Source organism: Apodemus sylvaticus, chromosome 9, assembly GCF_947179515.1.
Source record: "Apodemus sylvaticus chromosome 9, mApoSyl1.1, whole genome shotgun sequence".
Classification (NCBI taxonomy): Eukaryota; Metazoa; Chordata; class Mammalia; order Rodentia; family Muridae; genus Apodemus; species Apodemus sylvaticus.
Window position 1 is genome coordinate 8,102,710 of NC_067480.1, and position 25,745 is coordinate 8,128,454.

The 25,745-nt window shown below is 46.1% G+C and overlaps 1 protein-coding gene across 1 annotated transcript in view; it reads left to right on the plus strand.

Annotated features, from left to right (window-relative positions):
• The window catches only part of Rab31 (RAB31, member RAS oncogene family), a 131,255-nt gene that overhangs the window by 36,163 nt on the left and 69,347 nt on the right, over nt 1-25,745 (plus strand). Inside the window, exons 2-3 of the mRNA XM_052192419.1 lie at nt 18,975-19,054; nt 25,409-25,490. Coding sequence (XP_052048379.1) covers nt 18,975-19,054; nt 25,409-25,490 — 162 coding nt within the window. The remainder of the gene's footprint in view (nt 1-18,974; nt 19,055-25,408; nt 25,491-25,745) is intronic.

Here is a 25,745-nt window from a genome sequence, read left to right on the forward strand (position 1 = left end):
GAGACCAAGGGCAAACCTGGACTAAGGTGAGCTCAAGGCCAGCCTGGGCTACTTAATTAGCTACTTGTTCTAAAACAAACAAAAAAGAGCCCGAATACAGCTCTGCTGGCGGAGCACTGGTCCAGCAACCGCGAGACCTGGTCTAGTGTTCGATTCACTGCCCCACAAAATGAAAACCAAGTAAGACAACCCGGCGGGGAATGGAATCCCCCCCCTCCGGAATAAGGTGTCCAGCATTCAGCCCCTAGGCCTACCTTTTCCTTAGACTCATGTATTGTCTGAGAATTTTGTGATTTATTTTTTTCCTTTCTACTCCTGCATCTGGTAACTTCTGTCTGGACGCTGCCAGCTATTGAAGGAACAGGAACTAGATACACGCAAATAACTTTAATTGACTCGGGTACCAAAAGTAACTTTTGTTGCAGAAAGTAAACAGATGTGGATTTGAGTCAAACAACTGGAGGTTTAAGGCCTGGGGAACACACAGCTGAGCGCTTCCCCCTGGTACCACAGGACCACGCTCCGAGCTTTCTGAGGGTTATCCCTGGAGTTTTCAGGCTAGTTCCTAAGAAAGCTCTGGCGTAACTTTATCAATCACACGTCCCTGCCGGCGTAGATGTGGAGAGATAGTGAGCCGCCATTATCCGGAAGTACTGCCTGCTGCTCCCAGCTGCGCCAGCCGGTCTGCTCCGGTGCAAAACCAGTTCTGTTACTCATCCCTGACTGACACACTCTGAGTCAAAGGAACTGAGGCTTCACAGCTGGCTTGCAGGCCAGGTCTGCTTCTTTCTTTCCTGTGGTCTTAGGCACGGCCCACCGTTCTGTAGTTGACTGGTGAAATAAAATTGTCTGTGCCACTTCCTTTTCTTGTACTCACTTTTAGTTTTTCTCCCTTTATTTTTTCATGACATATGGATAGGGAATTTAATTTTTGTCCCTCCCCCCTTTACATTTGTGCTTGTATGGGCTGTGTCCATTCATGGTGTATGTGTGGAGGTCGGAAGGGGTCTTCTCTCCTTCTGCTATGTGGGTCCCAGGGATCCAACTCAGGTTTTCGGCCTTGGCCATAAGCATCTTTACAAGCTGAGTCATCTCGTCAGCCCTTGATAGGAAATTTAAAACAAACAAAAAAGGTCATTTCCTATCTCCAGTGGGGACGTGTGCTGTGCATTTGTACACTCTCCAAAATGTTGGGCGCCACTCTTGTCTCTGATGAGCTTCAGGCCTATGAGAGCTGCCAGCAATGCAAAGTCGTTGTTATTTTTATTTAATAAAATGTCTGTTGGTGGGGCTGGAGAGATGGTTCAGCGGGTAAGGGCACTGACTGCTTTTCCAAAGGTCCTGAGTTCAAATCCCAGCAACCACATGGTAGCTCACAACAATCTGTAATGAGATCTGATGCCCTCTTCTGGAGTGTCTGAAGACAGCACAGTGCACTTACATATAATAAGTAAATTAATCTTTAAAAACAAAAGGTTGGCAACAGGAAAAGCAAACTTCTCTAGAAAAAGCCAATTTGTGTTTGCAAATTTATTTTATATATGTTTGTTTGTTTGTTTATTGAGACAGGGTTTCTCTGTGTAGCCCTGACTGTCCTGGGACTTAAATTGTAGACCAAGCTGACCTGGAACTCAGAAATGGCCTTCCTCTACCTCCTGAGTGCTGGGATTAAAGGCGTGTGCCACCCCAATTCTATATCCATTTATTTGACTTTAAAAATTATGCTTTGACCGCCTATTTTAACTGATTGTGACATCATTCACAATGAGGCCAATAAAATAAAATCTTAACACATTTTGTATCTGTGATATAGCTGCTTCATGAAATGAGTTGAGTCACCTTTCATAAACATTCTTTTTTTGTGTATATATACATATATATGACAAAATGTTGGTTTCAGCCAGGCTAGGTAGCACCTGCTTTTAATCCCAGCACTTGGGAGGCGGAAGCAGATGGATCTCTGGATTTGAAGCCAGCCTGGTCTACAAAGGGAGTTCCGGGACAGCCAGGGCTATACAGAGAAACCCTGTCTTGAAATAATAAACAAACACACAAACAAAGTCCTACAGGTGTTTAGTAGACATTTCTCTAAAGACGTAAAAGGGGCAAACAAGTGCATAAAAAGATGGTAAACCAGGGCAGTGCTGATGAAAACCACCGTGGCACTCCACTTCTGTCCGGGAAGATGGCTGTGATTTGGGATGAAAAGAGAAAGGTAATAACTGTTCTGAGGAAATCGCAGGACTGAAATGCTCGTAGCCGGTAGATGTGTAAGACAGTGCGTTCAGCCTCTGTGGAAAGCAGAACTTTCATGGTTCCTCAAGTTAATCAGAATTACAGGACTGAGGAATCCTGCTGCTGGACTTATGCTGCAAATACCCAAAGAAGGTACTACCTAGAGAAATACTGGTACATGGATGTTCATAGCAGCCCCGTTCGAAAAGACAGAAGGCAGATACAGTCTGGGAGTCCACTAACACTGAATGAATACACAAATGGTGGTCATTCATATCCAGGGACAGATTCATGATGGAAGAAGCGGGCTGGTTCTGGGGCAGCTCTGTGGCACGATGCTTGTTTAGTGTGCCCAGGTACCTCAGCGCCAAGGAAAGATATCGATCATGTAGTCTGATGAGGGTGAACCCTAAAACCCTGTGGTTAAACAAAGAAAGCCAGACAGAAAGGGTGATGTTTCGTATGGTACTAGATGCACAGAGATATGCAGATGTGATTGCTAGGGGCTGTGGGGCGCAAAGAATGCAGAGTCTGTGGCTTAATGGAAACATTGCACAAAGCTATGTTTGGGAACTATGTAAGTGGACAACAAAGTGAATGTACAAGACGCTACCAAGTCTGCCACTTTAAAATGGATTGCAACTCAATAAAAGTGTTTGTAACAGTTAATATGGACTAGATATATGTATTATATATATATATGTATATTGTATATGTATAATATGTATATATGTATTGTATACGTATAATATGGAACACACACACACACATATCTTCTAGAAGAAAGAGCATTGCAGGAAATAATAAAAAAAGAACAAACTGGCCCGTTCCCACACTAGTGCCAGCAGCCAGAGGGCCACAGGGCTCTTGGTCCACCAACTCTCTGGCCCTGCAGGGCCAAGGGCTCCCACCAGGCCATCTCACTTAGTGGTCCCTCTGTCCGTCATCTCTCCAGCGCACACCCCCTCTCGGTTCCCCTCGTTACCATGTAACGCCCCACACACCCCAGGGTCAGCCATCACATCACCCAATTATCCGGTAGAATTAAAACTCTTAAAGCTTAATTAACCAATCAGATTTCTATATCAATAATACCACAATTTACAGGATGCCAATACAATACTTTCAGAGCCAACTGATAATGATAAAAGCTTTATCCCAATTAATCTAACCTTATGATACCATAACTACTTGTGGCTGGTAAATGCCACAAGAGTTCACTTCTGTAGCCATCTTGCTCCTCGTCCTCCTCTCAGATGCTCTCTGTCTCTGCAACTTTAGCTCTGCCTCCCTTTTCCCTGTCCAATCACAGACCTCCTTTGCACTAATGTAATTGGACAGGGAAAATCCTGTGACATAAGAGCAGTTAGACACCAGTATTAAATAGTTTTTTAAAAAATATTTGAAATGGTTTAACACCCAGTACATGTAAAGCCTCAAATCACAGACATTCCCACAAGCAGCACTTGGAGTTTCTCTAATAGCTCAGCCTCAGCTTTGGCAGGTAAACGGTTACATACCTCACAAAAGTGAGAAATTGTAATTCAGTTAAAATGTGGTTAAACGTACTTGCCACACAAACATGACAATCTTAGCTGGCTCTCTAGAACCCATATAAAGCTTTGGAAGGAGAGAACCAACTCCACAAAGTTGTCTTTCAGCCGCAACAGGTGCACAGGGGCCCGCCTACAGGTGCACAGGGGGCCTGCCTACAGGTGCACAGAGGGCCTGTCTACAGGTGCACAGGGGGCCTGTCTACAGGTGCACAGGGGGCATGTCTACAGGTGCACAGGGGGCCTGCCTACAGGTGCACAGGGGGCCTGCCTACAGGTGCACAGGGGCCTGTCTACAGGTGCACAGGGGGCCTGTCTACAGGTGCACAGGGGGCCTGTCTACAGGTGCACAGGGGCCTGCCTACAGGTGCACAGAGGCCTGCCTACAGGTGCACAGGGGCCTGCCTGCAGGTGCACAGGGGCCTGCCTACAGGTGCACAGGGGCCTGTCCACAGGTGCACAGGGACCTGTCTACAGGTATACAGGGGCCTGTCTACAGGTGCACAGGGGGCCTGCCTACAGGTGCACAGGGACCTGTCTACAGGTATACAGGGGCCTGTCTACAAGTGCACAGGGGCCTGCCTACAGGTGCACAGGGGCCTGTCCACAGGTGCACAGGGGGCCTGCCTACAGGTGCACAGGGGCCTGTCTACAGGTGCACAGGGGGCATGTCTACAGGTACACAGGGGGCCTGTCTACAGGTGCACAGGGGGCCTGCCTACAGGTGCACAGGGGCCTGTCTACAAGTGCACAGGGGCCTGCCTACAGGTGCACAGGGGCCTGTCCACAGGTGCACAGGGGGCATGTCTACAGGTACACAGGGGGCATGTCTACAGGTACACAGGGGGCCTGTCTACAGGTGCACAGGGGGCCTGCCTACAGGTGCACAGGGACCTGTCTACAGGTATACAGGGGCCTGTCTACAAGTGCATAGGGGCCTGCCTACAGGTGCACAGGGGCCTGTCCACAGGTGCACAGGGCCATATGTACAGTGATATGTGTGCACCTGCATACAAACATTGTATAAATAGTAACAGCAATAAAAACAAAATTTAAATTCTAACTGATACAAATCAGAAGTTAGATGTACATCAGTAGATAACACAATAATGTGCGATATACTTGTACGTTACATAATGTTTAAATTGAGTTAAATATAATCATCTCCACGGATATTTGTCAATCCTTTGTGGCAAAGGCTTTCAAAATACTTTCCTCTAGTTTTTGAAATGTACAGTATGTGTTATCTAGAGCTGTGAACACACACCCTGGGGCTTACAGCTTCTAAATATGACTCAGTACCCGGTGACATGTGGGTTTTTTTTTTAAAGAAGTGATGGTCATGTTAAATTGCAGTAATTTGCAGACTGTGGAACAAGAACCAGTCAGTGTCAGGAAGTAAGTGACTATGACTAGAACTGAGAGACGGCCACAGCATTTGTGTGGATTCCTTCATCTAGACACCGCGTCTGTTAACATTTCAAAACAAAAAACCACAAAGAATGCCCTGAGCAGGATCACAGGGTTCTAACAGGAAAAGACTCCACAGAGGAGAAAAAGTGCAGACAACTTTGGCAGGTGGTCTCCAGGGTTCTTGTTTTTTTGTTTTTGTTTGTTTTTTATTTTTATTTTTTTGAGACAGGATTTCTCTGTGTAGCCCTGGCTGTCCTGGAAATCACTCTGTAGACCAGGCTGGCCTTGAACTCAGCAATCCGCCTGCCTCTGCCTCCCAAGTGCTGGGATTACAGGCTTGTGCCGCCACTGCCTGGCTTGGTCTGTGGGGTTCTTTAAAGGATAAATTCAGTGTGTGTGTACTTGTTATCACATACAGTGTCGTGTTTAAAGAGCCCTGTCTATCTCATTGCTTTGGCAGATTTTCCCTTCACAAAGCCCGAGCTCTTGCCCCACCCACCAGTGAGCACCTGGAGATTGACTTTGTTTTTCTAAATGGCTGAGGCTACCCCATCACAACTAGAATGCTTGGACCTTTGCTTCCTGCCGGCATATTCTGTTTAACCTTCCCACAGTCATGGAGACCAGGATTGCTCTGTTTCTAGAGAACTGAACACCGAAGTGCAGAGAAGAGGTTTTAAATCTTGGGAGTCTGCTCCCAAACCCACAGACTCCAAACCCACAGAATCCTGCACTTTTGAATGGTGTGTGGTGTGTGTGTGTGTGTGTGTGTGTGTGTGTTGGGGCTGACTTTTTAAAATTTATTCTTTGTTTGCTATACCAATTTTTATCAAACTCTTTCCTGACAGTGTGTCTCCGGGACAAGCTGCGTCTCTGCCTTATAGCAGCTTTCTTCGTCCCAGGTAACAAAATCATCCCCAAGAGCAGCTACAGATCTGGATCTGTCAAGCTGAAATAGAGTGGCTAAAATTTCTCTATTTCTTACTGTACCATTATTAGTTGACCACTCTGTGCTTGTTTCTGTGGGACGCTATGGAGACTGAGGCAAGGAAGCCCATCCCATCCTCCGGCTCATGTCTCTGTCTCTGTCTCTCTCTGTCTCTCTCCCACCCACCCCCCTCTTTCTGTGTGTGTGTGTGTGTGTGTGTGTGTCTGCCTCTGTGTCTTTGTGTCTCTCTGTATTAGGCGATTGCAGGTGTGGTCCAAGCTCAGCTTCTGCCTTCTTTTCACACTGTGTTACTGTCTCTCTGGAAGTTGAGCTCTCTAGTATAGAATTACTTAGAGCCCACTAACAAGCAAGCCTCACCGAAGCAGGTCAGAGGGAGAGACCTGCTGGCTGTGGGCACGCTGGTTTTGTGAAGGACAGAGACAGAGAACAGCCGCATACGCACAGATGTGCCAGCTGCTGGTGGGGAGGGGACATACACTCCCTGTTTGGGATCTAGCATGGAGAAGAAATGCAATTTAAAACCCCGAGCTCCACACTTTCTTCCTGTGCTCAGCAGAACGGCGGGGTGCACCCTGGCTGACCCTGGCCCTCACGGCCACATGGTTTCCTACTTAGATGTACTTAGTGGGAAGGCATGCTCATTGAGAAAGACCCTGAGTGCCTGGCATCTGCTGGGACTTTGGGGAACTCCTCCTAAGCTACTGGTCCATGTTTTGGAGACTGTCATTTGCATCTGTAGAGGACACTGGGCACGGATTCCTCAGCGTGTGTTTGTGGATGACAGACACTTGGAAAAGTGCTTTCTGTGCTAATTTGGGTGACAAGCCTGATTCATGGGGAAGGACACCAACGTTCCAAATCTGCTGTTCAGGTGGAGCGGTCAGAGTATGAGAGAAGCATGTGTTGAGCTCAGGGAAGGTCTGTGGGAGCTTTCTTGGGCCCTGACGTTGTCCAAACCACTAAATGAAGAAACAGACTTCCTTTGGTACATCTGAGCAAATCATTATCGGCAAGCTTCTGGCTAGGTTGCTTCACAGTCAGCAATCTTCCGGACTGTTTGGGAGAGAACGGGGGTGGGGGGTAGGGGGTAGGGGGGGTGGGGGTAGGGGGTGAAGTGAAGAGACAGCCTCTGCATTAAAACTAGAGTGTAGCTGTTACCCCTGGATCAGGTCACTGCCTGTCTTAGGCCATCTCATTTTCATTTTTCTTTTTTTTTTTAAAGATTTATTTATTTATTATATGTCAGTACACTGTAGCTGTCTTCAGACACCAGAAGAGGGCGTCAGATCTCATTACGGATGGTTGTGAGCCACCATGTGGGTGCTGGAGTCTGAACTCAGGACCTCTGGAAGAGCAGCCGGTGTTCTTACCCGCTGAGCCATCTCTCTAGCCCTCACTTTCATAATACAGTCATATTTCTATAAAACTGGAATGTGGATGGGGCCATTTTCTGACACATGAGTGGGGTAGTTTAAATTCTGCAGATTAGATTACATCTGTCTAAACCATGGCCTTGACTCCCAGTGCAAGACGAATAGACCCCCCGCATACACTGTGGCCACGGGATTGCTTCTGATGCTTTCAAGGTAGAAGCGGATGACCGGAGCCAGCCAGGCTGTGACACCAGACCGTAGCGACCTTCACCAGGCTCCACCTGTCAACCTCTCTCTACTAGGAAAGTAATATTTAGGGCATAGATTACATTAACAATCAGATGAGGGATCATCTTGCCAGAAATTAAACATAAAAAAAAAAATCACCTGCCTGTAGAGGCTTTCATGTGAAACTGTTCACATGGTGGATATTAGATACTCTAAAGTTCGTTTCTAACCTTCATCCCACGGATGTCATGGCCAACGACTAAAGAGACGAGACGCATGTTTGCTTGAGATGGAGACGGGAGAGGCGGGAGGGAACGGTCTTAAGCCCTCTCTGTCGGTAGCCGCGCTTTCGATGTGAATGCAGGTTAATTTTGGCTCCTTATCATACGGTAGAGACCGCAGCTATGCAATCAGCTTTTCCCAGTGGGCAAAGCAACACACAGGACCTTGGGGCACTGAGACTCTGTAGTCACGAGAGGAGAGTCTTCCACTGGATCGTGTGTTTGAATGTTTAGTCTCTAGCTGGTAGTGCTGCTACGTGGGGGAATCGTGACCCTTTAGGAGGTGGGTCCTACTTGGGGGTCGGAGCTCTGAGGTGTTACAGCCCAGCCTCACCTTGGTCCTGTGGTCTTTGGTTCCTCCATCTGTAGAATGAGCAAGCGACGACGTTCATTTCGCTCCTGCACCCACAGCTGCGACGCCTCCTCCACTAAGATGGATTGCACCTTTAAACTGAGAGCCAAATAAACCCTTCCTCCCTTATGCAGCCTTGTGTCAGGAATTTGATCAACAGGACAGCAATAAGGAAAAAAAAAGCAGCACAGATGGCTTGGGGATGGCTTGCTGAGAGGGGCGGTAGCAAGCCAGGGTAGGAGGGGCCATAGCAAGCCAGGGTAGGAGGGGCCATAGCAAGCCAGGGTAGGAGGGGCCATAGCGAGCCAGGGTAGGAGGGGCTATAACTAGGGTAGCTGCTGTGAGCCCAGCTCCAGGTAGAACCAGATCGTTGTATTAGGTTTGGATAGGACAGGTGGTTCAAAAGGGCACTGAGACATATTTCTATGGACTAAGGAGTTTATCAGGAGAAGTACTAATGCCATAAACAGACAGACGGCGGACGGACGGACCCAGAGCAGCGTGCCTCCAAGGAACGTTCGGATCACAGGACCAAGGACAGACAACATCACCCGGGGGTCGTAGAAGAGGTGCAGAGGCTGTGTGGCAGGGGAGGGAGTCTCTTTTTATCCATTTTGTGGGAAGGGGTTCCCATCAAAAGTCCGTGGCCAGTCCTGTCTCTCTGATTCTCAGGCAGGAGTCAGGGAAAAGGGCCCGAGCAAGATGTGGCACCCCCATGTGAGATGTCAGGGCACCAGCAAGCCTGCCAGCTCCGACAGTAGAACCCTGTCAGTGTCTGAGCCGAGACGAGACGCTCACATCACATTCTTGCTCGTTCCTTGTCTCACCTGTGTCTAAGCTGCTATTCAGGTTTCCCTCCAGAGCCCTTCAGGGTCCAGTGGGAAAGCATCCCCCCCCTCTCTTTTTAAGATGTATATATTTATTATATGTATATGAGTACACCATTGGTCTCTGCAGGCACACTAGAAGAGGGCATCAGATCCCAGTACAGATGGTTGTGAGGCACCATGTGGTTGCTGGGAATTGAACTCAGGACCTCTGGAAGAGCAGTCAGTGCTCTTAACCAATGAGCCATCATCACTCCAGCCCGCGAGAACATCTCTTAGGTGTTAATGGAATGAAGCGCTGAGATGAGGCAGGGGCATCATTTCACACCCTACCAGTCCCTCTCGTGCGTGGCCCTTCTGCTGCGTAGAACAACTTTCCTGTTTCCTGTCAAGTGTGTTGTGGTCCCCAGGGCCGACCAAGGACGTGAGGAAGAAGAAGCCTGGTGGCTTGGTGTCGGATGCCCTGTTGAGTGACAGTGGATGGGGCCACGGGGAGTCGCTGTGCAGTTACCTACCTACTCGTGCTCACCTTTGCTAACTCTGCAACTCAGGAAGAGTAACACCAACAACACCACTACCACCAAACTGTGTAACAGCAGAGGCCTATGGGTTAGAGCTTGGCGTCTCGGTAAAACGGGTATTCTGTGTGGTCAGGGGTTTCCCCAGGGAGATAGGAGTGTGTGTGTGTGTGTGTGTGTTGCTATTTGCTGGGTGACTTGTCTTGCTCAATCAAGAGCTTGTGAAGAAAGGAAAGTTCACAGAGGAATGGCTGGTTCTTGTGGCAGACAGCCCCCAAAGGTACATCTGTGTTACTTTATTTTAACACAAAACACTTTCAAAGACGCGATAGATTAACTGAAGTTTCTGTTGAGCTGTGCAGAGTTTGCACATTGTGACAACTGCTCTCTGGAACTGACCGGAAACTGGTGCTATTCTAAGAAAAACAGGAAGCTAAGGAATTAAACTTCCTCTTCGTCCTCCTTCAAAACAACAAAAGTGCCTTAAGTCCTCCCTTATCCGAGGAGCCGGTCTAGGCGAGGGGATCCTGGGCGCAGGGGCACACAACTGAAGGGCAGGACTCACGAAACCAAAGAGCCGTAAGCTAGAGGCCAACCTGGGCTAACAGTGTGACCCTGCCTCAAAGATGAGAGTGAAGCAAACCCCAACATCTATAAAACGGGTTCAATGAAAAATATACAACTGAAAAAATATAACAGGTATTGGGAATTATGTGTGGGCCCTCTGCCCTGTCCGGTCTATCTGTAGGACGAACCGGAGGGTGGGTGAAAAGGAAATCTCCAAGTGAAATTCAGAAAAATGGGGGCTCAGCGGTTAAGAGCACTGATACTCTTCCAGAGGACCTGAGTTCAATTCCCAGCAACCACATGGTGCCTCACAACCATCTGTAACGGGATCCGATGCCCTCTTCTGAAGGCAAGTGTGCTCCTTTTAAAAGAATTCTTTTAAAGATGTATTTATTTATTATCTATAAGTATACTGTAGCTATCTTTAGATACAAGAAGAGGTTCTCATATCTCTTTATAGATGGTTGTGAGCCACCATGTGGTTGCTGGGATTTGAACTCAGGCTCTCTGGAAGAGCAGTCAGTGCTCCTAACCACTGAGTCATCTCTGTACTCCTACAGTGTACTCCTATACATAAAATAAAATAAATAATTCTTAGAAATGGCAGTTGTCACTGAGTCCAGGGTTTTTAAAAAAATAACTAAAATAAAAATAAAATAAATTCAGAAAAATGAAGATAAAGAGAAGAAGAAACCTGGCAGTGGTGGCACACGCCTGAAATCCCAGCACTCAGGAGGCAGAGGCAGGCGGAGTTCTGAGTTTGAGGCCAGCCTGGTCTACAGAGTGAGTTCCAGGAGAGCCAGGGCTACACAGAGAAACCCTATCTCGAAAAAACCAAATCCAAAAAAAACCAAAAACAAAACAAAACAAAAACCAAAATGAAAAAAAGAAAAGAACAAGATTATACCTTGTATAATCTTGTATCTATATATAAAATGAGGTTTTAAACAAACTTAATAGCAATACTCTGAGTTCCAGGAAATTATTCCAAGGAGTAGCTAAATGATTAGTGCTTGTCTTGCATGCATGGGGCCGTGGCTTCAACCTCAAGCACTCCATGTGCGCACGTGCACACACACATGTGCACCTGTATATATACATACATGCACACAAATATACACAATGCGTAAAGAGATGATAACTGATACCATTTCTTTCTTTTTTAATTTTTTTAAAGATTTATCTATTTATTATGTAAATAAACCATCTGTAAGTACACTGTAGCTGTCTTCAGACACTCCAGAAGACGGCATCAGATCTCATTACAGATGGTTGTGAGCCATCATGTGGTTGCTGGGATTTGAAATCACGACCTTCGCAAGAGCAGTCAGTGCTCTTAACCGCTGAATCATCTCTCCAGCCATATACCTTTTCATATACAGTGTTTAACTTATATCTGGGATTTTTTTAATGTGGTCAGCAAATAACTGAAAAAACGTCCTTTTCTCATTGCCAATCTGTTCCCCTTATCACTGCTCCTACGTGATCTTGGCACTAAGATCCTGGAGTCTGAATTGACTAGGCTTTTGTTTCGCCAGATCTCCCAGTCCTGGGAAACTCGGCTCGATCTAAAGACTTGGCAGTTGGTTCGGTTTGATGGAAGCCGTGTTTGAAATTAGAGTCAGTTTGCCAGCGGACGAATGTTGCCAGTGAGTCCCGTACAGAGTGCTGCAGTCCTGGGGCAGGCTGGGATAACAATTGGCCGCTTAGGTTCAAGTGGCCGGCTCGGCTGGCTCACCAATGCTCCGCGGGAAGCCAGCCCAGCCACTGGTACTCCAGCTGATCCCTGCCCCATCCTTGCCTCGTAGGCTCTGTCATAGCTAAATCTAGTGTTAAATGTTTTTACTGCAGGAACCTGGTCGTTTTGTTTTGTTTTTGTTTTTCAAGACAGGGTTTCTCTGTATAGCCCTGGCTGTCCTGGAACTCACTCTGTAGACCAGGCTGGCCTTGAACTCAGAAATCTGCCTGCCTCCGTCTCCCAAACGCTGGGATTAAAGGCGTGTGCCACGCGCGCCACGTGCCACGCGCCACCACCGCCCGGCTAGGAACCTGAGCTTAATGTTTGTGCCCCTTGCCTCTGTGGGCTGCTCACAGCCTTGGCAGCAGATGGATGAGCAGATCTGTGCCCCGCGCCCTCAGAGCGCTGTCTCAGTAGTGACAGCACTCCTGAAATAATGCCATGTCTTCCGGATTCGCTTTTATAGTGAGAGAATTACGGGACATCCACGCAAAGTCTCCGAGTGGTTTCCTGATGCAGGAATTAAGAACAAAACAGTCTGTTCTCCCTTTTACCAAGGACTGCTAGGGACTTCAGGGGGGTGCGGTGTGCTGGCTGGGTCCTGGGTCCCGCTGGGTTTCAGATTTTCTACAGGTCCAAATATTTGACTCAGTGAATAGTAACCGAGTAATCAATGCAAAAGTCCTTGTGTGGTTCTGAGACCAGACGTACTCTGAGGGGACGTGATGTCCTGAGTCACTTCTGTCACATACAGATGGTGTGACTGGGAATTTTACCTCCGTGTGAGAGTGTAAACCACACAGCCTTTCTGATTTTTGCTTTACAGGAGATATCCAGTATGTTATTGTAAAGTAGCTTGTGATAGAAGGTTGTGCACACTGTGCTAATACACACTCAGTGCTCTGAGTGTGGTAGAGTAAGCCACACTAGTCGCTGAGTCATGCTTATGCAGTTGATAGTGATTATAGATGATGTATTTATTATTATTAATGTATCTGTGAATTTTGACAGTTTTATCAAGACATGTCCCCAGTGTAAATGAAGCACGTGTGTGTTGTGCGTAAATTGTATTCTGTCTTTTAAACATTTTGACAGAATGAATCAAGGTCTAAAACATTACTGCTTATGCTACAGTTTATCTGATTTATAATTAAATTTACTTAAGTCGCATCTCACTTATAAACTGTGCTGCAATGGACTTGTGCCTATTTTAAAACTAATATTAACTCCATTCTTGGAACTCCTGACTTACGGATATAATGAACTTTGCTTAAGAGGCGAGTTGATTCAAATGCTTTCGTCAGTTCCTTGTTAGCTTTCTAATTCCTACCTACAGATCTTTCTGAACCGTCTGAAGCACAGTGCTCTTGCATTTGGAGAGTGCTCGGGAGTTTGGTGAACTTGTAAACAGTGGAACTTTCCAGCTGTGTCATAGGAGGACCCCGGTGTGGAGATGGGGTCAGCCGTGAGTCCGCCATACCAAAATCGGAGTGTTCTCAACTTTCCCCTGGCTGGTGGAGTCCCATTTGGTTTTGTCGTGTTGCTTCTCCGGCAGTAGGGACCGGTCTCTATTCATCTCCATCAGAGCAGCAGCATTGTCTTCACGATGGCGAGTACCTGGAGCTGGCCGAGTGAAGCCAGAAAGGGGTGAGGTCCGAAAACTAAACTTTCTTTTTTTCTTTGTAAAGGAATCTGTGCTTGGCTGGGGGAAGAAGCCTTGGAGAAGTTTGGTCAGGGACCCAGAACACGTGCTTCTGCCTTTCCTGACCAGCTAGCTGTGTGACCCTAAGGAAGTCACACCAGCTCCTGCTTGTGTAAAATCAGAGGATTAGACGAGGTGGCCTGTGGTATTCTGAAAATACAGAGGGGAAGAACTATTCATAGACAAGTTTCCCTTAGCAGCCAGGGCCCCTGCTCTCTGTCTTTTTGTCTGTATTCTGAGACAGGTTTTCTCTGTGTAGCCCTGGCTGTCCTGGGACCTTCTCTGTAGACTGGGTTGGACTAACTCTAGAGATCCTCCTGCCTCTGAGTGCTGGGATTCTCTGTCTTTTTAAATGGATTTTTTTTTTTGTTTGTTTGTTGTTGTTGTTGTTTTGGGTTTTTTTTGGATTTGTTTTTTTTTTTCGAGACAGGGTTTCTCTGTGTAGCCCTAGCTGTCCTGGAACTCACTCTGTAGACCAGGCTGGCCTCGAACTCAGAAATCCGCCTGCCTCTGCCTCCCAGAATGCTGGGATTATAGGCGTGTGCCACCACTGCCCGACTTAAATGGATTTTTAAAAAACCAAACAAACACAGTTGTCTTTGATCTTTCTTGGTTTCTACTTCTCTTGCCATGCGTGGGTCATGACTCACTGGCCTTGTTTCCTTGAATCCCTGTCACAGTCCAGTCACTGTGGATCCAGCCCAAGTCAGGTTCCGGCAGGAAAGGGAAGGCCCGCAGGCTCTCCAGCCAGCAGGTGAGCAGGTCTTCCCCTTGTGGTCATCAGCGGAACTACAGCTTTTCAAAGCTGAGTTCTGGGATCCCACAGGCCAGTCAGATTTCTTAGCCCTGTTCTTTATCAGATATCCTATTTTCTGGCCAATTTAAAATTTAATATATTTTGCTATATATTTCCTATGAAATATATAAGAGGTAAATATTGGGTCAAGATGCAAAAGTAAGACAAGACCAAGTGTAGATACCACAGGCACCCAGCTACATTTGAGCCAGCCTGCTACCTTAGCTCTCCTGAAAAGCTGTCTTTTTCTTGGGCCATCTGTAGGAGGCAAGGGGTGGAGTTAATGGTTGTAGCTTTCACTGGGAAGGGTATTTCAAGGGCCGACCTTCAGGCAGGCAGGGCTGATTTAGGGGGGATGAGGTAGAGTAGAAATCTCCCTCCTCCCTCAGTGTGTGCTCCCCAGGTGAGCATAACAGTCGACCGAAAGTGGCATCTGTCATCACTGGTGTGTGGCAGGGGTGGAGACACTGCACACCCTGGGAGCCCAATCAGAGTCCAAGGAAGGCCTCAGGCTGGAAGAACTGTGGGTGTTTCTTTTTTCCCCCTATTTTTTTAAATTTTGTTTTGTTATTGTTTGTTTTGAAACAGGGTTTCTCTGTGTAACAGCCCTGGCTGTTTGTATACCAGGCCTTGGACTCACAGAAGTCTGCCTGCATCTTGCCCCACCCCTGCCCCCAGTGCTGGAATTAAAGGCGTGCATGACCATGCCCAGCAATCTATGAACATTTCTAATTGGTAGTTTTAGGGTATGAAGTTGGATGAGCCCAGGTCTTACCTAAAAACATGTGAGGGAGGGGAGGAGAGGAGAGGAGAGGAGAGGAGAGGAGAGGAGAGGAGAGGAGAGGAGAGGAGAGGAGAGGAGAGGAGAGGAGAGAATATATTAATTAATTAAAAAATTTTAAAGACGCTATGCCCTGCCACCGCTGACTTTGGCCTGCACTTCCATGGACTCTGGCCCGGGCGGGCCCCTCACCTCCCTCCAGGGACATCTCATTTGTCCCCCCTCAGCTGCTTTAAGCCCTTCCTACAGAAGAACTTCTTCAACCATGCCAGCCCCAGGGAAATGGAAACTCCACAGCTGCTCTGCCCTGCCCTGCTCTGCCTTGCCCTGCCCTGTCCAGGAAGGCACCGGAAACGCCCCATGCCACTAGCGTTCCTCCGGCAAGCAACTGTGTCCCAGAAGCCGCAGCCCGGGCAGAGTGGGAGCCTCACCCTTGTCTGGACCCACGCCCCATTCTTCTACTTTACATCAATGGTCCGAGGTTTAAGAATTCTTTCTCAGGCGTCTTCCGTTCGTTTCTTCATTCTTTGCTCAAGCGATAAGCATCTCCGAAACCCTGTCTTCTCTGTACCGACCGCAGGCCGGGCACCACCGGTGTACCGGTTATCAGCTACCTCCCTGGTTTGCAAATTCCATTGGGGGAGGTGGTAGGCTACCCTCCTGACCTGCAGGGTTCCCAGACACAGCAGAGAGGGTCTGAGCATGCAGAGGCACCCACCCACGTCCAACCCCAGCACCCACGGCTCTGAAGCAGATGCTCCACCTGGCTCTCCTCCCTCACATGTTTTTAGGTCACACCCAGGATCTCCCTATTCTGTACCCTAAAACTGATCCTTAGAGGTAGATGCCATTAGTTCTCTTGGCCGGAGAGCTATGCACCTCCTTGTACTTCGTTCTTTGGACTCTCCGCCGAGCTCTCAGGGTGTTGTGGGGTCTCCGCCCCTGCCACGCACCAGCCAAGTCAGATGCTGCATCTTCTCAGCTGTACCTGGGGAGCACGAATTTGGGGGGGGGCGGGGCAGGGAGCACACATTCGGAGGGGCGAGGCGCCCGGGGAGCTCTGCTCTAACTCCATTCCACAGATCAGCTGAACAGAGCCTGCCTGAAGACCAGCCCTTGAAATACCGTTCATGGTAAAAGCGCTAAGCTGTTTTACGATTATTAATTCCAGTCCTTGCCTTCTACAGCTGGCTCAGGTGAAACTCCAGCTATTCTGGTGCGCTAGAGAAGCAAGCGGGTCAGAGGGCATCTTGGGGGGGAGGGGGTCTCTCCTACCATATGCATCCTGGATATTGAATTCAGTTCATCTGTCAGTCTTCATGGACCTGTTTTCTAAGCCAGTTCATCAGCCCCTTGATTAGAAACTTTTAAAAAATTGTATGTGTATATGTGTATTTTGTCCAAATGTATTTTCTGTGCATCACGTGTGTGTGTGTGTGTGTGTGTGTGTGTGATTGCTTGTAGAGACCACAAGAGGGTGTTGAATCCCCTGGAACTGGAACCCCACATGTCTGTTGGTGCTTGGAACTGAATCTAGGTCTTCAGCAAGAGCAGCGAGTATTCTTAACTACTGCACCGTTTCCCCAGCCTCAAACTTGGGGCTTTTAAAAAAATCATACCTTTAGGGACTGGAATGTAACTCCATTGGTAGCAGAGTCGGTGAAGTACATGAAGCTCTCTCTGGGTTTGATCCCTAGTGAGGTATAAGGCAGGCTTGGTGGTATATCACCCTGCAATGCTAGCACTCGAGACGGAGGTAGCATGGTCACTTCAAGGTTATTCTAATCTAGGGGCTTGAGGCTAGCTTGCACTAGAGCCGCTCTCATAATAAATAAATGAATAAATAAAGTCATGTATGAGAACCATACACATGTGTTAAGTATCTAGGTCACCCGGCTTTTTGTTTCTATGGAAACACCCCCATGACAAAGCAGGAGAGGTTTATTTTATCTCACAGTCTCAAAGGTTCCGTCCATCGTTGGTTGAAAGCTCTGGGGTTGTTAACTTGAGCACAGGATGCTCTTTAGTTGGGAGACCCTGGTGTCTCTCTCTGTATGTGGATCCCCCAATCACATGTGGAGCAGGTGGGGGTCCTGCTATTTCTGCCTAAGCTTACATCGTTACTTTCTTCCGAGATGTGCCTTCTGCTGATTCCTGAGTCTCAGGCATGGACTGAGTTGCTGCCTGCTGGGTTTGGGCTCTTTCTCAGACACGATCTGTCTCTGCAGACACTGTTGGCATCATCTGTCTGGGATCTCTCTCTTTGACCTTGTGGATTTGTGCCTGTTATTCCCAAAACCACTTCGTAAGGGTTTAGAAAGGAAGGAACAGAGACACAGGTCTGTGTTTGGTCTCCATTGTGGAAGGGATCCCTCTCTTGACCAGCTCTAAAGAATTGTGTAGTCAAGAAAGATTTGAGATGAGGTCTTACAGAATTCAGCAGAACCTGAGGTTGATATCCAGCCATTAAATTCTAACAGACATCGGGGATGTAGGAATTTAGAGGTCTTCCAATGTGTTCCCTAGAGGCAGATGAATTAACTTGACAATGTGACTTTGAAAAACATGTTCTCTCCCTAACAAACAACACAGCCTGATATGACACATCGTCTCTAGACCCTTCTCTAACTCTGGGATCAAATATATTATGAACATGTTATTTGCTATATGCATGTGAGATGTGTTTCTTTTTCTTTTCTTTCTTTTCTTTTCTTTTTTTTTTTTTAAGATGTATTTAGGCTGGTGAGATGGCTCAGCGATTAAGAGCACTGACTGCTCTTCCAAAGGTCCTGAGTTCAAATCCCAGCAACCACATGGTGGCTCACAACCAACTGTAATGAGATCTGACACCCTCTTCTGGTATGTCTGAAGACAGCTATAGTGTACTCACATATAATAATAAATAAATCTTTGTTTGTTTTGTTTTTTGTTTTTTTGAGTCAGGGTTTCTCTCTGTAACCCTGGCTGTCCTGGAACTCACTCTGTAGACCAGGCTGGCCTCGAACTCAGAAATCCACCTGCCTCTGCCTCCCGAGTGCTGGGATTACAGGTGTGTGTCACCATGCCCGGCTATAAATAAATCTTTAAGAAAAGATTTATTTATTTATTTATTTAAGAAAAGATTTATTTATTTATTTTATGTATTTGAGTACACTATAGCTGTACAGATGGTTGTGAGCCATCATGTGGTTGCTGGGACTTTGAATTCAGGACATCTACTCGTTCTGCTCGCTCTGGTCAACCCTGCTCCGGGGTATCCCACTCTGGCCTACTCCTCTCTGGCCTAAAGATTTATTTATTATTATATCTAAGTACACTGTAGCTGTCTTCAGACACACCAGAAGAGGCTGTTAGATCCCTTTACTGATGCTTGTGAGCCACCATGTGGTTGCTGGGATTTGAACTCAGGACCTTCAGAAGATCAGTTGGTGCTCTAAACCACTGAGCTGTCTGTCCAACTCCGTGAGATGTGTTTCTAAACCTGCTTTTACCATATTTGTTTTCTTTCTATGAAAGTACATTTACACCCTAGAACATTCTAGTAGGGACTAGAAGACTTCCTCTCCTGCTCCTGCAGTTCTGCTGTCATGGTGCCTTGTTGCATGTTCCTAGGAGGTCAGAGGTGGTGGATTTTCATGGCTTTGCCTTCATTCTCTTCTAGGACACCGGGGTTGGGAAATCCAGCATTGTGTGTCGGTTTGTCCAGGACCACTTTGACCACAACATCAGCCCCACCATTGGGTAAGTGCAGCATGTTTCTTTTCTTTTTTTAAAGATTTATTTATTTATTTATTTTATTCAGGACCTCTAGAAGAGCAGTCAGTGCTCTTAACCTCTGAGCCATCTCTCCAGCCCGACACCCTTTCTTCCTAGGGCCAAGATGTCCACCACACCAATGAGAACTGAGATCCTAACTCCAGAAGCTTAGGGCTATCATTCTTGTGATTTTTGTTTTTTGCTGTCTTAGGGTTTTACTGCTGTGAACAGACACCATGACCAAGGCAACTCTTATAAGGGCAACATTTAATTGGGGCTGGGTTACAGGTTCAGAGATTCAGTTCATTATCATCAAGGCCGGAACATGGCAGTATCCAGGCAGGCTTGGCACAGGAGGAACTGAGAGTTCCACATTTTCAGCCAGTCAGTGGTGGCACACGCCTGTAATCCCAGCACTCTGGGAGGCAGAGGCAGGCGGATTTCTGAGTTCCAGGCCAGCCTGGTTTACAGAGTGAGTTCCAGGACAGCCAGGGCTATACAGAGAAACCCTGTCTCAAAAAAAAAACAGATCCAAAAACAATTTTAAAAAAGCCCAAATACAAAAAACAAAACAAAATAAGACAAACCAAAACCAAAACAAACAAACAAACAAATAAAAAAGAAAAGAAAAAAGAAAAAGAGTTCCATATTTTCATCTGAAGGCTGCTAGCAAAATACTGATTTTCAGGCAGTTAAGATGAGGGTCTTAAGCCACACCCACAGTGATACACCTACCCCAACAAGGCCACACCTACTCCAATTGGGCCACACCTTTTAATAGTGTCATTCCCTAGACTGAGCATATACAAACCATCACACTTGCCAACATTCTTCCTCTTGAAGGTCAAGACCATTCATTTCTCGACTATCAAGATCATGGATCTGAAAAGCAGGCTTCCTTTATTTCTAGATGGGAGATAGTGTATATTATCAATTCCTGATGGGTGGCTAGCTTGTCTGGTTTTAATTCCCAGGAAAGTTGTCCACTGCACATTGGGGAAGTCTAAAATTTATGTGGAATGAATGATTTTTCCTTTTTGGAAATGATCTAATGCTGAGCATTCCACCATAGCTTAATTTTGCCGTGACAACACGGTTTCTCCACCATAGCTTAATTTTGCCATGCAACACGGTTTCTGATTGTTGCAATGCTTTATGGGAGCTGCAGTGCCTTATGGGAGCGGCTCTTCTTCCTGCCTGCTTTGCTCCTTTCTGTCTTCTGGTGTCAGGAAGACTCAGCATTCTATGGGCTTAAGAATATCTAAGGCTTTTTCTGGTTTAGTTAACTTGCACTCAAATTTTCTCTTTTGGGATGTGGAAATATTTCTAAGCTCCAGTTTCAGAAAAAAAAAGAATAAGGCTATCAGGAATACTTCCTAAATAAAACAGAGACAAGTGGAAATCTTTTTCAAACGCTTGCTTGAGTACCTATCCCAAAGCTTGTTACCTCAGTGAACCAGAATCCTAACCTAAGGTTTTGTTTAATTTAGCCTTTATGGGGCTTTCAATTTTTTTTTTTAGCCAATTTATCAGTTACTTTCCTTACTACAGTAAGAAAATACAAGACAACTTAAAAAGGAAGAGTTTATTTCCAGCTCACAGTTGCAGAGAATCAGTCCCTGGCTGCTTGGCTTTATATGTTCAGACAGAACACCATGGTAGCAGGAGCATATGGTGGAAGTGAGCTATTCCTTGCCTTGTAGTGGTCAAGAAACAAGAAAAGAGTAGACAGGAAGAGGCTAGGACAAGATAGAGCATCTAAGGACACACCCTTTGTGACTCACTTCCTCTACCTAGACCCTCTTCCCACATTTCAATAATGTCATCCATATGATAAACGATTTAAAGGATTCATCTATTCATTAAGTCAGAGCACTCCATAATCTAATAGTTTCTGGAAATGCCCTTGTAGACACACCCGAAGGTGTGTTCCACTTCCCCCTTAGGTGTCTGTCCAACATAGCCAGTATTGGAGAATTGAGAGATCCGTGGATGTGGAGCAGAGGGGGCGTGGCTACCCAACTAGCCAGCTAGCCAGGTATATGCTGTGAGGTAACAGTCTCAAGCTTCAGGATATCCGATGACTTATTGCATACCTTATCTGTCCTTGCTGGATGGCCTTACCTTCCTGACCCTGTGGACATTTCATTTCAAGTCCATGACTGACCCAAGAGTTAATCATGATGATTTCTCCAGGTCAGAGCACACAGGTAGCCACGGAGCTGCTAACTTGACTCAGATCATGCCTGGCAGAGTTGGGTGTGTGGCCTTTGTAATATAGTGCTTGTATAGCATGGATTTGCACCACCGAAACCAACCAGACAGGCAGATGGCAAACCAAGCTAGTCTGTTCTCAGAGCCTACCCAGTTCTTCCTATCAGAACCACAGTTGTAAAAGGAAATCACTTCTCAGCAGAAGCATTAAGCCACGTCACCTCAGTGACTCACAGGTTACGAAGCTTGGTGATTCAGAGGCAGCTATGCCATGGACCATGTCCAGGCATGAAAGCTGTATCTCTAGAGTGTCTCGCACCACCTGCACACATGACCACATATGCAGCAGCTCTGGGAGTAGGGGTTTCTTCTCCACAGTGGTTGTTATCTTGTGAGACTTGTTTTGGTTTATTACAGAAGAGTATTTTATCGGGGGAGGGTGATATGTGCACACATGGCACAGTGCACATGTGGAAGTCAGAGGACAACTTGAGGGAGTTGATTCTCTCCATCCTGCGGGTCCTGAGGGTCGAACTCAGGGTTTCAGGCTTGGTGGCACACACCGTGTTATGAATCTATTCAGCGTTTCATGGTGGATGCTGTGACCTTGTATAACTGTTTCTATAGATTTGTTTTCTTTTCTATTTTTTAAAAGATTTTATTTATTTATTTATTTTATGTATGTGAGTAATCTGTCACTGTCTTCAGACACACCAGAAGAGGGCATCGGATCCCATTACAGATGGTTGTGAGCCACCATGTGGTTGCTGGAAATTGAGCTCAGGACCTCTGGAAGAGCAGGCAGTGCCCTTAACCACTAAGCCATCTCTTCAGCTCTCTATTTCTTTCTTTCTTTGTTTCTTTCTTTGTTTCTCTCTCTCTCTCTTTCTCTCTCTCTTTCTTTCTCTCTCCCTTCCTCCCATCCTTCTGTCCTTCTGTCCTTCCCTCCTTGCATTTGTGGAGGACTGTTGAGGTTGACTGTTACATTGATTACTCAAATGTAATTTCTAAACACCTGCTCTACCTGATCCCTTAGTTTTACATATTTTTATTTTAATTTTCATTTATTTACTTTTGTCTAAGCCAGTTGTACTATATAACCAAGGTCAGCTTTGAACTCCTTCTGTGGCCAATCCTCCTGCCTTAACCCCTTGAATGCTAGTATCACGGGTTTGTGCCACCATGTGCAGCTTTACCTTAATTCTTAAAAACTGAATATGCTAGCCGGGCGGTGGTGGCGCACACCTGTAATCCCAGCACTTGGGAGGCAGAGGCAGGTGGATTTCTGAGTTCGAGGCCAGCCTGGTCTACAGAGTGAATTCCAGGACAGCCAGGACTACACAGAGAAACCCTGTCTCAAAAAAAAAAAAAAAATGAAAAAAAAATTGAATATGCTCCACTTTGAGAAATTTGCCAAACTCAGGTTATCCAAGTCGTCCATGTGTGGTATGTGAGAAGGCCTTCTTCTCTCCAGCCATCTCTCAAAGTTTTCCTTGGCAATCTGTAGAAAACAACATCTTGTCCCCATTCTCATCACACCCTGCTGATTAGACAGTTCACTCAATTTCAAACATTCCTCCTGGAGACAGGAGGGAGGTTCGTGCAACTCAGAAAGGAAGGGAAACCCAGAACTCTCAGGAAGTAAACAAAACTCAGAAGACCCAGGATGCCTGAAACTTATAAGCTTCACAGTACATTATTTTGTGTTTTTTGTTTTTTTAATTTATTTATTTTATGTATATGAATACACTGTAGTTGTTTCTAGGCACACCAGAAGAGGGTAACAGATACCTTTACAGATGGTTGTGAGCCACCATGTGGTTGCTGGAAATTGAACTCAGGGACCTTTGGAAGAAGTCAGTGCTCTTAACTACGGAGCCATCTCTCCAGCCATCTGTTTTGTTTGTTTTTTGGGGGTTGTTGTTGTTGTTTAGATTTATTTATTTATTTACTATATTAAGTGCTGTCTTCAGACACTCCAGAAGAGGGAGTCAGATCTCATTACAGACGCTTGTGAGCCACCATGTGGTTGCTGGGATTTGAACTCAGGACCTTTGGAAAAGCAGTCAGTGCTATTAACCACGGAGCCATCTCTCCAGCCCTGTTTTTATTGCTTTTAATGAATGAGATACCTTAATCCACAAAAGTAAGGCTGTTAAATATTCTATGTATTTGGTATTTATACCTTTTATGAGCACAAAGAAAATACATGTTTATTTGGAGAAGATAGGTAAAAAGGATGGCAAGTGTTTTCTGAATTGCTTATGCCTCAAAGTCCCGCCTTTGTGACAGAAGTATGCATGTGTTTTGCTATTTGTCTCTCTGCTGGATAGTTCTGTGCCAACTTGGCACAGGCTAAAGTCATCTCAGAGGAGAGAACATCAGTTGAGAACATAGCTCCATAAGACAGAACTGTAGGCAAGACTGTAAGGCATTTAAAAAAAACAGAGAAATTTTATTTTATTTTCATTAATTTTTAAATAATTTATTATTATATATGTAAGTACACTGTAGCTGTCTTCAGACACACCAGAAGAGGGCGTCAGATCTCATTACAGATGGTTGTGAGCTACCATATGGTTGCTGGGATTTGAATTCAAGACCTTCAGAAAAACAGTCAGTGCTCTTAACCGCTGAGCTATCTCTCCTAGCCTCCCTGTAAGGCATTTTTTAAATTAGAGATTGATGTGGGAGGGTTCAGCCCATTGTGAGTGGTGCCTTCCCTAGGCTGGTGGTCCTGGGTTCTATAAGAAAGCAGGCTGAGCAAGCCAGGGGGAGCAAGCCAGTAAGCAGCACCCTCCATGGCCTCTGCATCAGCTCCTGTCTCTGGGTTCCTGCCCTGTGTGAGTTCCTGTCCTGGCTTCCTTCAGTGATGGACTGTGACATGGGAATGTAAGCCAGTAAACCTTTGCTTTGGTTGGGGGGGGGGTGTGTTCATCATGGCAATACAAACCCCTACTGAGACAATCCCTACATGTATGCAGACAGGCTGAGACTTAGATCTATTCTTCCATCACGTGCTGCTGGTGTTGAATGTCAGCACAGGTAATATGTGAAGACTGCTTTCATTTTATACTGCTTTGAAGTGAAAGTTTTAAATGATGAGACTTTTTCCCCTCATACTTGGTTTAATAATAAGGCTTTAATATCTAAGACTAGACATTCAACATTTCCCTGATACCCAGAGAATAGTATTCTAGAACAATTGAATCTGTTTCTGTATGCATCTTCTTTTATTATGATTATTTTATGGGTATGAGTATTTTGTTTACATGTACCTGTTTTGTTTGTTTTTTGGGGGTTGAGCAGGGCCCGAGGAAGCCAGAACAAGGTATTGGATCCCCTAGAAATGAAGCTACAGATGGCTGTGAGCTGCTGTGTGAATGCTGGGAGCCAGACTTAGGTCCTCTGCAAGAGCACTCGTACTCTTAACCTCTGAGCCACCCCTCCAGTCCACACATGTTGCAGAGTTTTCAATACACCGCCTTAGTTCTAGGAACAGGCCACACCCACCAGCCCCCACCCAGATTCCATTGAATCCACAGATAAAAGACACACACACAGGTTGCTCAGCTTGCTTTCTGACACAATTTCTGGGCATTACTATCCCTTGCCTGGAAAAGCATGCCCTTGGCAATACCCTTAGCTCCGCTCCTCTCCACCTGCCCTAAACTTTAGTTGCTCAATTACATCTAATCCCTGCTAAAAGTCCCTGACCACCTGCCTATAGGAGCAAGTGGTCACAGGCTGCTGCTCCTCCCGAGATCTCACAGAGCTGCTCGCCAACTCTCCTCCCTTGCATCTGTCTCTTTTTAATCCAGGGACCAGGAAGTCCTGCCTATTTCTTCCGCCCAGCATTTGGCCCATGGCTTCTTTACTGACAGATCAAGAACCAATTGGGGAACAGGACAGCATCAGAACCGCCCCTACACACACATTCCTTCTGTTTTGAAACATCATCTGGATTATATAAAATACAGACTTTTTATCTGCAGTGGCCTAACTCTCATTACTGCGCGTTTAGGGACAAGAATTCTTAGGGTCTTTCCGAGGCATAATAACAGGAACTGAGGCTCCTAAGTCTGTGGAGTTTTGATGATGCAGGGTGCTTGACTTTCTTTACAGGGCGTCTTTCATGACCAAAACCGTGCCTTGTGGAAATGAACTTCACAAATTCCTCATCTGGGACACCGCTGGCCAGGAGCGGGTGAGTATATGCCATTTCTGGCTTTCTAGCCAGCTTCTGCATTTTTTTTAAAAATATATATATACATGAGAAATGTTTGTTTCATCAGTTGAAAACAACTGCTAGGTGATATAACCCAAGAAATATAAAGCAAATCCATTACTTCAAACAAAACTTTGCTCCTCACTTAAATTTGAATAAGCATGGTATTTCTAGAAGTTGTTCTTGTAATCAAAGTTGCTTTATATAAAAACACAGCTTCTACATTTTCGTTGG